General features: G+C 39.2%; 2 protein-coding genes and 1 long non-coding RNA gene across 5 annotated transcripts in view; 2 read left to right on the top strand and 1 right to left on the bottom strand.

Moving 5' to 3' along the window:
* Positions 1 to 15,552, bottom strand: part of n4bp3 (NEDD4 binding protein 3) — a 108,171-nt gene that overhangs the window by 64,261 nt on the left and 28,358 nt on the right. For 2 of the 3 annotated variants that reach the window (XM_089020668.1, XM_089020678.1), the window contains exon 10: positions 11,687 to 13,969. In XM_089020668.1, the coding sequence (XP_088876794.1) occupies positions 13,653 to 13,969 (317 nt within the window). In that variant the 3' untranslated portion in view covers positions 11,687 to 13,652. Of the gene's footprint in view, positions 1 to 11,686; positions 13,970 to 15,552 lie in introns of those variants that run through there. The other variant, XR_016118302.1, reaches the window with a different exon arrangement.
* glod5 (glyoxalase domain containing 5) lies at positions 778 to 3,064 on the top strand. The gene is made up of 4 exons (XM_089020706.1): positions 778 to 899; positions 993 to 1,151; positions 2,423 to 2,578; positions 2,668 to 3,064. Exons 1-4 carry the CDS (start codon positions 843 to 845, stop codon positions 2,797 to 2,799), a joined length of 504 nt encoding a protein of 167 aa, XP_088876832.1. The 5' UTR covers positions 778 to 842; the 3' UTR covers positions 2,800 to 3,064.
* LOC148901150 (uncharacterized) overlaps positions 8,008 to 15,552 on the top strand; it is a 43,587-nt gene continuing 36,042 nt past the window's right edge. Inside the window, exon 1 of the long non-coding RNA XR_016118305.1 lies at positions 8,008 to 8,594. This is a non-coding gene — a long non-coding RNA (uncharacterized LOC148901150). The remainder of the gene's footprint in view (positions 8,595 to 15,552) is intronic.

The raw sequence follows: 15,552 nt of genomic DNA on the forward strand, positions 1-15,552 counted from the left end.
ACTGAAGACTGGGGGCGGGGAATAGAGGACAAAAAAGTAGGCTCCCATTTCCGGCTCCTTGTTAGGAACTGGCTCTCTTTGTTCACTTCAGAAATCCGGCTCTAAGAACCGGCTCCTTCATGAACGACACAACACTATTGCCGAGATCAGTGGTTTTTTTTTTTGCTATTTAGTGTGTGTGTGAGAGATAAATTGTATGAAAAAAGCATGTTTAGTTGTCCCCTTAATTGTCTAATCATAAGCAGCAAGCCCACGTGGTTCGTTACCGGCACGCGTGAGAGTGTGTGTGGCCGGGGGAAGTGTCATGTCTCGGAAAGAAAGTAACAAAGCTGCTCTTTTTGTCTATCGCGGGTGGTCCTGGTCCCCATTAACCGCGAAAAACGAAGGATTACTGTAATGAACTCGCTTCTTGGCCCTGAAATCGACGAACTCAATGCCAACCTCAAATGGAACAGTGGGATATATAGTACACAGTGAGCCATATAAAAATCGCAGTCCAACGCTAATAGCAAACGTAGCAATATTACATACTGCATGCAGTGTAGACTTATCTATTAATTTTGACAATCATGAAAAAACGAAACGCGCGTTAACTTGCTGTTAATTTCTATTGCTCGAGGAGTTCAATGTATTTCTATGATTGTGGGGTGTTTCCAATATTCCGAAAATGTTATTTAATTCAAGTTGAACAACTATGAAAATATGTGGACAATATATGATTTTAAAACGGACTGTTTGAAACGTGAAGGCGCGTTGTCACTGCTCCGTCTTAAAATCGTAAAAGTGTACAAAGCAAAGGTGAACAAAACGGAAGTGCCTTACAAATACATTGCAGTACGGTAATGGCACTTCAGAGAGCTGCCAGTCGTTTTTGGACCGTCCACAGGATGGAGGTTAAGGTAATTATCAGCACCTGTTAACGCGAATATATTGTACATTGATTAGACATCGTTAGATTATGAACATTAGATTTAGCCTTCCGTTTCTTTTAGGAAAAAATCGCTCGAAAGCAAGACGCCGTTAAACGAAACAAGGGGACGTGTCCATTCGAAGTGAGTCATTTGGACCATTTGGTGCTGACTGTGAAAAATGTGCCGGACACCATCAAGTTCTACACGACGGCTTTGGGCATGGAGCTTGTCACGTTGAAGGTATGTTGAGTAAGACGTATGCTTTTTGTGACATGTTTCGAAGTGTGAGATTTTTTTTCCAAGTGAATAATAGATGGAAGGCTTCTTTTAAAGTGGACTTCTGTGTTGGTATTCATAAAGTACCAACACCGTTCATGAATCATACATGTTAAAGGACAATCAACACAATTTTTTTTCCTAACTGACATTGGAAAACGTTTTATAGCATCTAAAATACCCAAAACACACTGTTTGATATTTTAGTCAAATGCAAAACACTAATAAAAATGAGTTCAAGTGTCCCAAAACTGCTTCAAAATGACCTTGGCGTCTGGACTCCAATGTCGCACCCAGAAAATGCACAAAATGGCGCCCAAGCTCCGTTGGAAATGGGCTGATTTGTCTGCTGGGAATTTGTTAACTAGTATCAAATAGTAGTGCAACAGACGATTCACCATCACGCTATTTATGTGTTTTCCTTCTAATTTCGCCATCAACATGGATCAACACGATGTTTTCAGACTAAACAAAGTACCCAAAATGCATTGTGTGTCACTTTCTATGTCAGGGGCGTTCCTGATGTGACATCACGCCTGAAATCGTCACCAACGCGAAAACAAGACTTCCTGAATATTCAGCGCGAGTCTTAAAACGTAAAATATAGCTATGTGCGGTGGAATCTTTGTAAAATAAGCTCAGTAGAAGTCATTTGAAGTGATTTTATAAATTATAGACGCAACTTGCCGGAGGCGTCGGTTGTCCTTTAAAATTTGACAGGCGGTCCGGGTCAGCACAAGATGCCTCTTATGAATGCTGCGTCTTGTTTGTTTTCTGAGAATCTACTGCACCTGCTTGTAACTTGTCTGGCATGTAACAATAAAAATATATGTACAGTAAAGTCTCGTTATATCGATATCGGATATATCGATAGTCCCGGTTATATCGATACCATTTCTATGCACGCACGGAGAAAATTACATGCAAACAGGGTCGGATATATCGATAGTCCCGGTTATATCGATATTTTTTCGGACTCCCTTGAATAGCGATATAATGAGACTTTACTGTACTAAAAACCAGCCATATTCTGGTTAGTCACATTGCACTGCTATTATTTTGAAGAGCAATATATGTGATTTCAAAAGATACATGCCCCCTTTCTCTGATTTGTAAGAACATCCACCAGATGGCAGAATTTCGGATGTCATCCACTAATGGATGTTCATCCACTAATAAATTACTTTGGACATCTTTTCTGACTAACAAATGCCATCTATGCTTCACCAATAAAGGGAGACCGTAAAGCTCTGGTCTTTGGGAAGCAGAAGTTTAACCTTCACCAGCTTGGCCAGGAATTTGAGCCGAAAGCTAAACACCCAACTCCAGGCTCTGCAGACTTGTGTCTTGTGACCAAAACCCCTCTTTCAACTGTAGCGACACACTTCAAGGTCTGTCCACCTGTCATCTGGAATTTTTTTTGAATCTTGGTAGTTGTTTTACTTTTTTATCCCAGCTACGGACTTTTTCTCGTCTGTAGGCGTGTGGAGTGCAGATAGAGGAGGGCCCGGTAGAGAGAACAGGAGCAGTGGGAACAATCACCTCTCTGTATTTCCGAGATCCAGATGACAACCTCATTGAAGTTTCCACTTATAATCAAGAAACATGCTGAGAATTTCAATCAGATCGAGTCTTGTTTTTCGAAGAAATATATATATATACATTCAAACCTCAGTTTTCAAACATCCCCGTTGTCATCCAATTCTCAAAATAATTTAAAAGTGCTTTGAAAAAGTGGTTTTCTAGACTTTGAACAGATTAATATTCTTTACATTGATTATAATGGAAAGTGGTGTTTTGGTTTTCAAACAAATTTGATTCAAACGGGTTTCTGGAACGATTTTTGGTCGAAAACCGATGTATCGCTGCACTGTAAAACCCAACAAGTTGAAAGTACTCAAATTTTTTATGGCAACTGATTACGTCAAAATTTTTGAGTACAGTTTACTCAAAAGTTGTGAGTAACCTGTACAGGTTACTCAAAACAGGTTACAGGTTACTCAAAACTTTTGAGTAAACTGTACTCAAAAATTTTGACGTAATCAGTTGCCATAAAAAAATGGAGTACTTTCAACTTGTTGGGTTTTACAGTGTGTACTGTACTTTTCGAGAGCTTAGCAATGGGCCTTTTCTCTCTGGTATGAACAATGGGGAAAAACATTTTAAAAAGCTTTCAAATAAGCAGCTAAGATGATCATTATTTGTAATAATGTGTGCGGAGCGCGACTTTTAATCGCCAACCTTGATTGTAACAACTTATTGAGCTTGGTGTTTTAGCGCTGACACCACCGATTACAGGACGGAAAACTGCAAACAGGGTGGAGGACCGGAATACTAGCATTGTGCAGCTTGATTCAAGCAAGATCTGATTAGTTTCAAACTGTCATAGATGTTCGATCGGACACTGTGGACAGAGACTGGAACCCAGAAAGATTGTCTTTACTGCCGGCAGGAGACGTAGCCATTCATGACAGACGTCTGAATTCTGCAGCCCTCTGCCAAGCTATTTATTGAGAGTATACGCAAATTAAAGTGATACATTAGTAAAACAGTTTTTTTGATTAGAATACCACACCTCTTGAGTTCTAAGCACGAACAGCTGTAAGCAATAAAACATTGTGTTTTCCATGAACTGATACATTTGTAACCTGGCTAATCAGCTCTTCCTGTGAAGGAGTTTGAAGTCCTAAATTACTCCTGTGATAAGGAGTTTCCCAACTCTTAAATTCTATCCAAGGCCAGATCTCCTAAATGAAGGTTACAGTTTAACTTTCTGTGTCTGTTGATCTGATTGACCCCAGGTTGTCTGTGATTCAATTGTATATTCGAGTCACACATGTTGACTAAGCATATAACAGCATGAAACTTTTAAATATGATAACTTCTTATTCTCTATCCGAAACATACTTCTATAAACTTCTATGGCCTCACTGAACTCTTCCCACGCCCGGGTTTTTGCCTCGGCGATTACTAACTGAACCTGTATTCAGCTGTCTCTGGTGTCCTCCTGACCCAATGTCAACCTCCGTCGCTATTTTCAATCTCCTAACATGTCAAATCTTTTGATTTGATGATTGCGAGTCCTACAAAAAGCGCTTCTCTTTGATTACCGCCCGCGCTGTTACACTCTCACCCCTTGGGGACGTTACGAGCTTCATTAGAGAACGTCACGAATCAGCCCTGGATCTCAAACGGCGACGTTGAAGGCTAACAGAAAGCCCCGAGCAACGGGTTTGCCATTGGCAGGCATCATATCGCTGAGAGCCAGCATGGGGGATGAGTGGCATGGTGCCATGTATCATCAAAGTCCATTGAGTGAGTCTGTATCAAAGGAGAGAGATAATCAAATGCAATGCGAATCCTAAGCGCTTTTATCAGCGTATGTCGGAATCTTTTACTAGTGAAAACAATGGCTTGAAAAGTCAACCTCAGTTCCTGGTGGCTTATTAAAGGGAACCAAACTTTACTTCCCAGTTGAATCGTTAGAAATCTCACAATATGAAGTCTTTCTGGTGTCGTCAGCACCTTCTGGAAATGGCATTTTCTCTGTGTGGTCAATGATTTCATTTGATTAAGAAAAATGGTGCTTTGAGAAGCACCCTTGCGCCACTTACGCATTTTGACATTCATTGGCGCAACTTTATCACTCCACTGCGCCAGCACATCTATTATATTAGCGCATATTGCTACATGATCTGCGCCACATATGACATACTTCTGTTAAAATGGCTAAAGAAACTACAGTAAAGTCTCGTTATATCGATATTCAAGGGAGTCCGAAAAAATATCGATATAACCGGGACTATCGATATATCCGACCCTGTTTGCATGTAATTTTCTCCGTGCGTGCATAGAAATTGTATCGATATAACCGGGACTATCGATATATCCGATATCGATATAACGAGACTTTACTGTAATTTAGTTGAGCAGCAATTGAAAGCTGTTCGTTTTCATCCAGAGATTTGAACTTTCGTCGTCTGCCATCTTGCCTTTCCGATATCGATCCATAGTCACCTTGTACTTGTATTTGTTTCGGTGCGTTCCAAAGTGGAGGTGAAGGATATGTCGGGCTTTTTCGTGATTCGCCGGAAACTGCCAAAAGAGATCGAATGCAGTACAGTGATACCTCGGTTTACGAACCTCTTGGTTTACGAACTTTTCGGTTTGCGAATGTTAAGTTTATGAAAATTTTACCTTGGCATACAAACTATTTTTCGGGATACATACGGAGCTCCCACAATGAGTGATGCGTCATTCGCGAACGAGCCCGTTCTCCTAAAAGAAAATGGCAGCCGGCTTGTTTTGGTCCTCTATTCCCCGGCCCCAGTCGTCGGTTAAAGCCACATGACTGATCAAGAACGCAGCAGTGACGGGAGGTGGTTTAAACATTAAAGATACAGACAGACAGACGACAGAGAGTGAGAAAATGGATAGAAAACAGTGACATTTTGACTTGTTTCAACTTTTTTCAAAGGCAGAGTGTAGACTGCAAGGTTAAAATTCCCATCAATCAGGCTCCACAAATAACCCGAACAAGCCATCGGTACACTTGATGCAAAAAGCTATCAACCTAGCTAAACAGTACACAATTGATGAGGAACTAGGTAAAATTATCGCAGAGAAAGCACCAATAAGGGATCATTCCTCAAGATGGTAAAAGAAGAAGGCTATGTTCCTCATCAAGTGTTTAATGCTGATAAAACTGGCCACTCCATTCCATCAAGCCATCAACGACCATCACAAAGGTAAGTAAAATGACTTTATTATAGTTTATTTCTTTTAATTATAATACCGTAGCACATTTATTATACATAAAATAAGTTATATTTTGTGTAGTTTTAAGGCTTAGAAAATTAGGAAGTAGAAAATTGTTTTATGGGGACCTGAGAATGGATTATTCTCATTTTAATGGTTTCCTATGGGAAATTAATTTTTGGGATACACACTTTTCGCCTTACACACTCTGTCTGGGAACCAATTAAGTTCGTAAGCCAAGGTATCACTGTATTTACATTCTTAGTGCCGCAAAGCATGCCGGGTGGGCATCAAGTCACGCTCTAACATCATATGGATTGAGTGTGTCGTAGTCCTGATATTTTTCTGGTAATACAAATGTTAATTATTCACAAGTACAGTATACTACATGATGCTCAGGCGCACTTAACATTTTTTATTTTTTTGCCCAATATTTCACCGCTTTTAACACACATCAATATGGAAATGATTATGGCTTTCCTGGTTGTTCGTAAGGAAAAGGATGAATAGGTGGAGATGATTTTTGTCACGTAAGGAACCCCGGCAGGGTAACTTTAGTGGTTAGATGCTTCCATCTAGTGGTGGTCTGCGTGGCAAACTTCCTATCTTGCCTCTACCACAATCTAGACGGCGACACAAAACATGTGTACATACCTGTACATGTTCAGGTCCGAACACGATAAAAGTAGCTATGTTGTTCTAAAATATTTAATTAGTGTGTTTCCTTTAATACCTCAGATGACACCGAAAGCATTGTTATAGACAATATAGTCAAGCCAGCCACCACCGGCAAAATTGAGCTGCCACTTTGATGGACTACAGTGCATTACGGTACAATGCCGCCGGAAGGTGTCGTGGGCCACCTTCAAAATAAAAGTGTAAACTAATGCATGGCTCACTACGTTTGTGTAATCTCTCAATCGTACAGGAGTGGTCCAACGATGAAAATGTTTCTTCAGCCGTCATTTGTACTTCTTTGAAAGAAGCTGAAGAAACATTTTCATCGGTGGTCCACTTTCCTACAATGTAACGAGCGGAGGAGGATGGCTTGACTGCAGCTTTTGACTGCTTATTTTTAAGGTGGCGTACACCGCTCGCTGGCGATAGATTACCGTAATGCAGTGTTTTCAAGTAGTTTGAAGTAGTTTTTAGACACTTTAAAGCACAACCGACGTCACTTTTGTTTCTTAACTGACATCAGAAAAACGTTTTATAGCATCTAAAATACCCAAAACACGCAGTATGATATTTTTAGTCAAATGCAAAACACCAATAAAAATGAGTTAAAGTGTGCTGAAAAGTACTTTAATTTGAAACCGGAAGTGGCCAGTTTCAGAAGGTCCAGCCCCCATTTTCGTGGTGTCCCGGCAAGACGTCTTGCCTTGCTGGAGAATCAAAACAATGGCTTCAGATTCGGAGAAGATGCTTTCTTGTGACTCATCCAGTTATGAATATGATTCAAATAGTTCTGAAGAAGAATGCATACATGTTTGCAATCGATTAAATAATTTATTCCGTGTCATTTTGAGGCATCAGGGGTGGGAAATGTCGCACCCAAAAAAGGCAGAAAATGGCGACAAAGCCATGTAAGGAATTAATCAGCCCATTTCCACAGGCTGGTTAATGCCTTACATGGATCGTTGTCACCCTCTTCTGCATCTTTTTGGTCCTACACGACGTTTTCAGACCAAAGTACAGCAAAATGCATTGACGTGATGGAAGAACTGCTACAATGTGTCCTTTTTTCGGTCAGGGGCGTTCCTTCAGTGACGTCACGTACGGACTCGTCACCAACTCAAAAACAAGACTTCCGGAATATTCAGCGCAAGTCTTAAAACGTAAAACATCGCTATATGCGGTGGAATCTTTGTAAAATACGCCTCGTCTAAGTCATTTGAAGCCATTTTACAAATTACGGACACAACTTGTCCGGAGACGTCGGTTGTCCTTTAAGTCATTTTTATTGGTGTTTTGCATTTGACTAAAAATATAATGATGCGTATTTTGGGTATTTTAGATGCAATAAAACGTTTTTCTGAAGTCAGTTAGGAAACAAAAAAGTGATGTCGGTTGTCCTTTAAACAAAGCAAGTTATATAAAGACCGGTTTATATAATCTTTTTTAAATGTCGAGTTAGTGACCTGGTGAGTCAGCTTTTGCTATTCGTATTTTTCATATTAGACTCTGCGTCATTCTTCTACATCAGGCTCTTTCACCCCCCTGCTGCGGCTCCCTGCGGCTTTAGAAAATAAATAATGAGTATTTAATTCAATGTATATTATTTTAGTTCGTTCGTTTTTAAAATGTAATTTTAAATTTGAAGATTATGGTGATTATAAATAATACAAAATAAAACGTTTTTTTTGTCGCTCATAAAATACGTCACAACCATCGACAGTGGACGTATATCCGGTCACAACCGACAAATTGCGCACGATTTCTTGAATTTTTCGACCCCCCATGCCGGCCAACTATGGATAAATAGAAAAGAAAAGTGTCTGAAGAAAACAGAACGTTTAATGATACGTGGGCAGATTCGTTCGCCTTAAAAACAGACATCGCTCACGCCTGACAGACGACAGTTTACAGTCCTGTGTGAAGATGAAGTCAACGTCATACAGCCCTGATGTGCAGAGGCTGTGAGCTGAGGTGATAAATATTGTATTTGCCATTCAAATTCTTTTTTTCTCAAATAGACATTGAGTATTATATTTGAAAGTAATCTTCAACCCAACGTCTTTTTTTCGGAGTTTAAAATGTTTTTGTTGCGTGCAGAAATGTAATTTCGCTTCTCTGTAACAGTTCATTGATTCATAAATGCAACACACTATAGTTTGTTTATGCATATATAAAGGTAAAAAAAAACGATGATAAAAAGATGCAGTGTTGTCTTCATTTTAAATGTCAAAAGGATTTTGTGGCTCCCAGTGTTTTCTTTTCTGTGGGAAATGGGTCCAAATGGCTCTTTGAGTCGTTAAGGTTGCATGTATGAGTCAATGAAACAATTCCCACTATATCCCCCGCCTTTTTTTTTAAATCAAAGAGCGACCTATCTCAGTCAAAGCCCCTCACTGAGAGTCCAAGATAAGCATCCAAGGCTTAACCTCAAAAAGCCATATTAGTTCCAAAAGCTTCTGCTTCGCCCTTGTACACCCCCCGCAATAAAGCACTTGTCCTTGGCATTTATTGGCACGCTTTATGTTCCTTTTTAAGCCCTCTGAGGGAGCGGCAGACGTCTGGACCCTCGGGTGCAGTCCATTTTCATTTCTGTTCACTTCAGTCCAGACTGCTATAATCAGAAAAAAAAAACTCTTCGGTTTTGGGGATGTTTTTATTTTCTTAAACATCAAATTTCTGTATCAAATTTCTGTTTCATTCAGATGTAACCCCAGAAAGCAGATGAGTCAGTCGATTGGAAAGATCAAATGGAAGCTAGCTTTTGAGCGCTTTTATGTGTAAAAAAAAAAATCATGCATAGGGTTTTTTTGTGTGTGAAGGGGAATACAATATATCACATACCTGCTTAAAGGACAACCGATGTCACTTTTTTGTTTTTTAACTGACATCAGAAAAACGTTTTATAGCATCTAAAATACCCTAAACACGCAGTATGATATTTTTAGTGAAATGCAAAACACCAATAAAAATGACTTAATGTGTCCAAAATCTGCAAAAAATTGAGCTGCGAATTGGGAATTTTCAGAAAGTCCCGCCCCATTTCGTGACGTCACGCCAAGGCGTCTTGCATTGCTTGTGAATCAAAACAATGGCTTCAGATTCGGAGAATAATCTTTCTTGTTACACATCCAGTTATGAATATGATTCAAATCGTTCTGAAGATGAAAGCATACATGTTTGCAATCGATGAAAGAATTTATTTGTGCCATTTTGAGGCAACATTGGGGGAAAATCTTTCGCCCAAAAAAAGAGGCACAAAATGGTGACCTCCTGTGGCCACCTCCGTTTCCACAGATTGATAAATTCCTTATATGGCGCTTGGACACCCTCTTCTGTCGGCTTTTGGGTGCAACACGAGGTCCCCAGACCAAACAAGTCCAGCAAAATACATTGACATGATGGAAGGACTGCTACAATGCGTCTTTTTTACGGTCAGGGGGCGGTCCTTTCATGATGTCACGTACGGACTCGTCACAACAAGACTTCCTGAATATTCAGCGTGAGTCTTAAAACGTAAAATATAGCTATATGCGGTGGAATCGTATTAAAATACGCTCAGTAGAAGTCATTTGAAGCCATTTTACAAATTATGGACACAACTTGTCCGGTAACTATTTTATCATTCTGCTCTTCGAAAAATACGTTAAAGTGGATATGAATCATTTTGAATATCATTACATGTCAAAGAAGAAATTATATTTACCTATTCATGTTCATAATATTCAGTTTGGACTCAAGAGTTGTATATTATTGCATCCAGAGTCTAATTCATATAACTATTGTGGGTATTTACCATACTATAGTTCACAATTCACAATACTGTAAACTTAAGAAACACGTTCAGAAATGCCATAAAATCATAAAAAGAAGATTTAAAGGACAACCGACACCATTTTTTTATTTCCTAACTGACATCAGAAAAACGTTTGATAGCATCTAAAATACCCAAAACACGCAGGCTGATATTTTTAGTCAAATGTAAAACACCAATAAAAATGAGATCAAGTGTCCCAAAACTACTTCAAAATGACTCCGGAAATGGCGAGTTTCAGAAAGTCCCGCCCCCTTGTTCGTGACGTCACGCCAGGACGTCTTGCCTTGCTCTAGAACAGGTGTGTCAAAGTCATTTTTTGCCGTGGGCCACATTGTAGTTCTGGTTTCCTCTCGAGGGCCCTTATGAATTTTCTAAATATTACATATAGAGCACACAGCAAATTAATGAATAACTCGTTTTCAAATCTGAAGTCAAGAATAATGACTTTTATTGTGCTTGACATCCAAAAATATGAAATTTTGGCTCAGATTTTAGCAATCATCATGGAATTTAACAAGTTTGATTTGCTTTTGCGGGCCAAAAAAAATGATGTGGCGGGCCGGATTTGGCCCGCGGGCCTTGACTTTGACACCTGTGCTCTAGAATCAAAACAATGGCTTCAGATTCGGTTAGGATGCTTTCTTGTTACTCATCCAGTTATGAATATGATTCAAATACAGTGAGACCTCAACTTACGAACTTAATTGGTTCCCAGACAGTGTGTAAGGCGAAAAGTGTGTACCTCAAAAAAAAAATCCCATTGTAAACCATTAAAATGGGAATAATCCGTTCCAATCTACAACTACTCCGAATCTGAAGGCATTGTTTTGATTCTAGAGCAAGGCAAGACGTCCTGGTGTGACGTCACGAACAAGGGGGCGGGGCCTTCTGAAACTTGCCATTTACGGGGTCATTTTGAAGTCGTTTTGGGACACTTTAACTCATTTTTATTGGTGTTTTGCATTTGACTAAAAATATCAGCCTGCGTGTTTTGGGTATTTTAGATGCTATCAAACGTTTTTCTGATGTCAGGAAACAAAAAAAATGGTGTCGGTTGTCCTTTAAGTCGAGCCACTTTTCATAAAATAGTTTCAAATCTTGGCAGTATACGTATATTCCGTATGCATGCGGCTTTTTATGCCTGAATCTGGAAAAGCCTCTGTAGACTCAACTCGATCCCTTCTAAATCCTTTGGTTATAGTCAAAGCTGTACACCAATAGGAGAATAGCAACAACATTCCCCACGATAATCATGTGCTTATTTATATACAGATTCACATTTAAGGAAGACTTGTACTGTACAATGTAGCAGTTGCTTGTGTCTTGTGTTGGTTTTGGACGGTTACTTTACGATGATCAAAATACACATTTCAAAAGAGAAATATTAACTCATTCACTGCCATTTCTGAATGTATTGAGAAATTTAAAAATATAACGTAAGAGTGCCATGCCTGAATTAGTTCAGCTTTTGTGTGTGTGTTTTTTTTTTTTTTGCTTGGGTGCCGATAAAGCACTGTTTTTTCCCTTTCACAAGAGGGCAGCATTTCCCTTTTTTTCCACGTTAGCGCTTGGTTCCAGCTTCACCTGTTGTAAAAGCGCTACATAAACCAATATGTACGTATTGCATTGTATTTTGGACAGCTGCCCTCATTTCAAGCTCATATAACTCCAGACCCATATCATTTAATAATAATAATAATAATAATAATAATAATAAATTTTACTTATAAGTGACTTTCAAAAGTCTGAACGTCACATTACAGTCACAGGATACGTTTTTTTCTGTGGGTGAGCAGTGGCAGTCACACGCGCTAGCGTTCACTCAACCCGGAATAACTCGAATAGATAGAAAGCTAGCTAGCTAGCTAATAGATAGCTAGGTAGCTCATTGATAGCTAGACTGCTAATAGATAGATAGATAGATAGATAGCACTAATAGCTAGCTAGCTAATAGATAGCAAATGCTAGGTAGCCAGCGAGATTTAGGAATTAGCTATTTTTTCCTGATGAGAAGAAGAGAGTAAGGTTTCTTATGCTGCATTGAATGTTTATGTAGTCTTAAAACTCAATATTCCTGGAATTTGAGTGACAATGACAAAAACCCTGGCACTGGAGTGGACACATTTTTGCACATATGGCAGTGAATGAGTTACTAATTTTTTTTCACTCATTCGTTCATTCATTTTACATCAACATTTTAACTCTAGGACGGCAAAAATCACCCTACTCAAATTTCCTAAATTAAACATAGCATAATGCATTCGTTTCAATCACAAAATATAAATTTGAAGTACAGTGATACCTTGGCTTACGTATTTAATTGGTTCCCAGACAGCGTGTGTCAGGCGAAAAGTGTATATCCCAAAAATTAATTTCCCATAGGAAGCCATTAAAATGAGAATAATCCGTTCTCAGGTGCCCATAAAACATAATTTTCTAAGCCTTAAAACGACACAAAATATACCTTATTTTATGTATAAAAAATGTGTTGTGGTATTATAATTAAACTGTACTGTATAATAAAGTCATTTTATTTACCTCTGTGATGGTCGTTGATGGCTTGATGGAATGGAGTGGCCGGTTTCATCAGCATTAAACGCTTAATGAGGAACGTAACCTTCTTCTTTCACCATCTTGAGGAATGATTCCTCGCTTTCTCAGTGATAATTTTATCTAGTTCCTCATCAATTGTGTTCTGTTTCGCTGCTTTTTGCATCAAATGTACAGATGTCTTGTGCGGGTTATTTGTGGCGTCTGATTGATGGGATATTTTAACCTTGCAGTCTACACTCAAAGTTGAAACTCTCACTGTCGTCTGCCTGTCTCTTTAATGTTTAAACCACCCCCTCTCACTGCTGCGTTCTTGACCAATCACGTGGCTTTAACCGAAGACTGTGTGCGGGGAATAGAGGAATAAAAACAGTCGGCTGCCATTTTGTTGTTCGAAGAACGGGCTCGTTCACGAACGACACATCACTCATTGAGGCAGCTCCGTGTGTATCCCGAAAAATAGTTTGTATGCCAAGGTAACATTTTCATAAATTTAACGTTCGTAAACCGAAAAGTTCGTAAGGCAAGGGGTTCGTAAACCGAGGTATCACCATATCTAAATAAAAAGTGTACAGTGTGGCTTTATCGATTGGTAATTCCAATCATGGTTGAAACTAAAAAGTTCAATCTCTTGGTCCCAACCCGTTTTGTCATCCCTGTTCTGTTCAAATTTCAGAGGATTCGATCCTATCTATCCACGGTAAACCCGAAAATGGACTCTCCTCTTGTTTTTCCACGTCGCATTTTAGCTCTTGGTCATCTCTGCTTCTTCCTCTTTGCTCTCGGATGTCTCGCAGCTCCTTCTCCAGCTCCGTGTTGCGGTGGTACATCTCTAAATAGCTGGCCTGCAGCTCTTTCTGGTAGCGGATGACCTTGTCTTTCTCTTTCTGCCATGTTTGTCTCTCCTCTTCGAAAGCCGCCGCCTGGGATTCGCTCTGGCGTCGCTCCAATAGTAACTCGGCGCGCAGACGCTCCTCTGTGACTACGAGAAAAAAAAAGTTGCTTGAATTCCACGACCAACAGAATATTGAGTTTTAGAACTACATAAACATTCAATGTAGTGTAACAAACTTTATTTGCTTTTTTCTCATTAGAAAAAAATAGCTAATTCCTAAATGATGTTACTTCCAGGTTGAGTGAATGCCGGCGCGTGTGGCTGCCGCTGCTCACCCGCAGAAAAAAAATATTCTGTGACTGTAAAGTGTCCTTTATAGTTTTGAAAGGCACTTATTAATGAAATGTATTATTATTATATAAATCTCACTGGCTACCTAGCTGGCTATTTATTTGCCATCTATTAGTTATCGCGCTATCTAGCTATCTATCTATTTGAGTTATTGCGGGTCGAGTGAACGCTGGTGCGTGTGGCTGCCGCTGCTCACCCGCGAAAAAAAATATCCTGTGATTGAAAAGTGTCTTTTAGAGTTTTGAAAGGCGCTTATAAATTAAATGTATTATTATTAATATTATATAAATCTCACTGGCTAACTAGCCGGCGATCTATTTGCGATCTATTCGCTATCGCGCTAGCTATCTATTAGCTCGCTAGCGAGCTATCTCATAGCTTTGTATTAGTTAGCTATCTCTTAGCTATATATTAGCTAGCTTTCTATCTATTAGCTCGCTAGCGAGCTATCTCTTAGCTATATATTACCTATCTAGCTATTTCTTAGCTAGCTATTAGCTCGCTAGCTTTCCATCTATTTGAGTTATTCCGGGTTGTGTGAACGCTGGCGCGTGTGGCTGCCATTGCTCACCCACAGAAAAAAAAAAACCTGTGAGTGTAAAGTGACCTTGAGAGTTTTGAAAGGCACTTATAAATGAAATGTAATATGATTATTATTAAATGATATAGGTCTGGAGTTATATGAGTGTGAAATGAGGGCGGCTGTCCAAAATACAATGCAATACATACATATTGGTTTATATAGCGCTTTAACAACAGCTGAAGCTGGAACAAAGCGCAAACATAGAGAATAAAGCGAAATTCTGCCCCCTTGTGGAAGGGAAAAACATTACCAGAGGTCTGAACAACGCTTTATCGACACCCAAACAAGAAAACACAAAACCCGAACTAATTCGGGAATGGCGCTCTACGTCATATTTTCAATTCCTGAATACATTTGTGAATGGCAGTTTTTTTTATAATAAAAATAAGTGCTTTATGATTGTCATTATTCCTCATAGAAAAGTATTCACACACATTTAGTTTTGAACTAGGCCACTGAACAAAAACACATCTTGTATTATTCATTTATTTAGTTAGTTATTAGCTATTTAGCTATTTTTATTTCTTTTTATATTTATTTATTAAGCAATATATTTATTTATCAGCTTTTATGAATTTATCTATTTGTTTAGCAATGTATTTATTTCGTGAGTTATTTAGCTATTTTTATTTATTTAGCAATGTATTTCTTTATCTGCGTTCTTGACCAATCACGTCGCTTTTACCGAAGACTGGGGGCGGGGAATAGAGGACCAAAACAAGCCGGCCGCCATTTTGTTGAGAACGGGCTCGTTCGCGAACGACATATCACTCATTGAGCCAGCTCCGTGTGTATC

Source organism: Hippocampus bargibanti, linkage group LG02, assembly GCF_051943395.1.
Source record: "Hippocampus bargibanti isolate YZ-2025 linkage group LG02, ASM5194339v1, whole genome shotgun sequence".
Lineage (NCBI taxonomy): Eukaryota > Metazoa > Chordata > Actinopteri > Syngnathiformes > Syngnathidae > Hippocampus > Hippocampus bargibanti.

What these genes read in the sequence shown, in the direction of transcription:
- glod5 (XM_089020706.1), top strand. Translation starts at nt 843, where the DNA reads ATGGCACTTCAGAGAGCTGCCAGTCGTTTTTGGACCGTCCACAGGATG. An exon ending in TGGAGCTTGTCACGTTGAAG is followed by an intron (nt 1,152 to 2,422) that starts GTATGTTGAGTA and finishes TCACCAATAAAG; the next exon opens with GGAGACCGTAAAGCTCTGGT. An exon ending in CTGTAGCGACACACTTCAAG is followed by an intron (nt 2,579 to 2,667) that starts GTCTGTCCACCT and finishes TCTCGTCTGTAG; the next exon opens with GCGTGTGGAGTGCAGATAGA.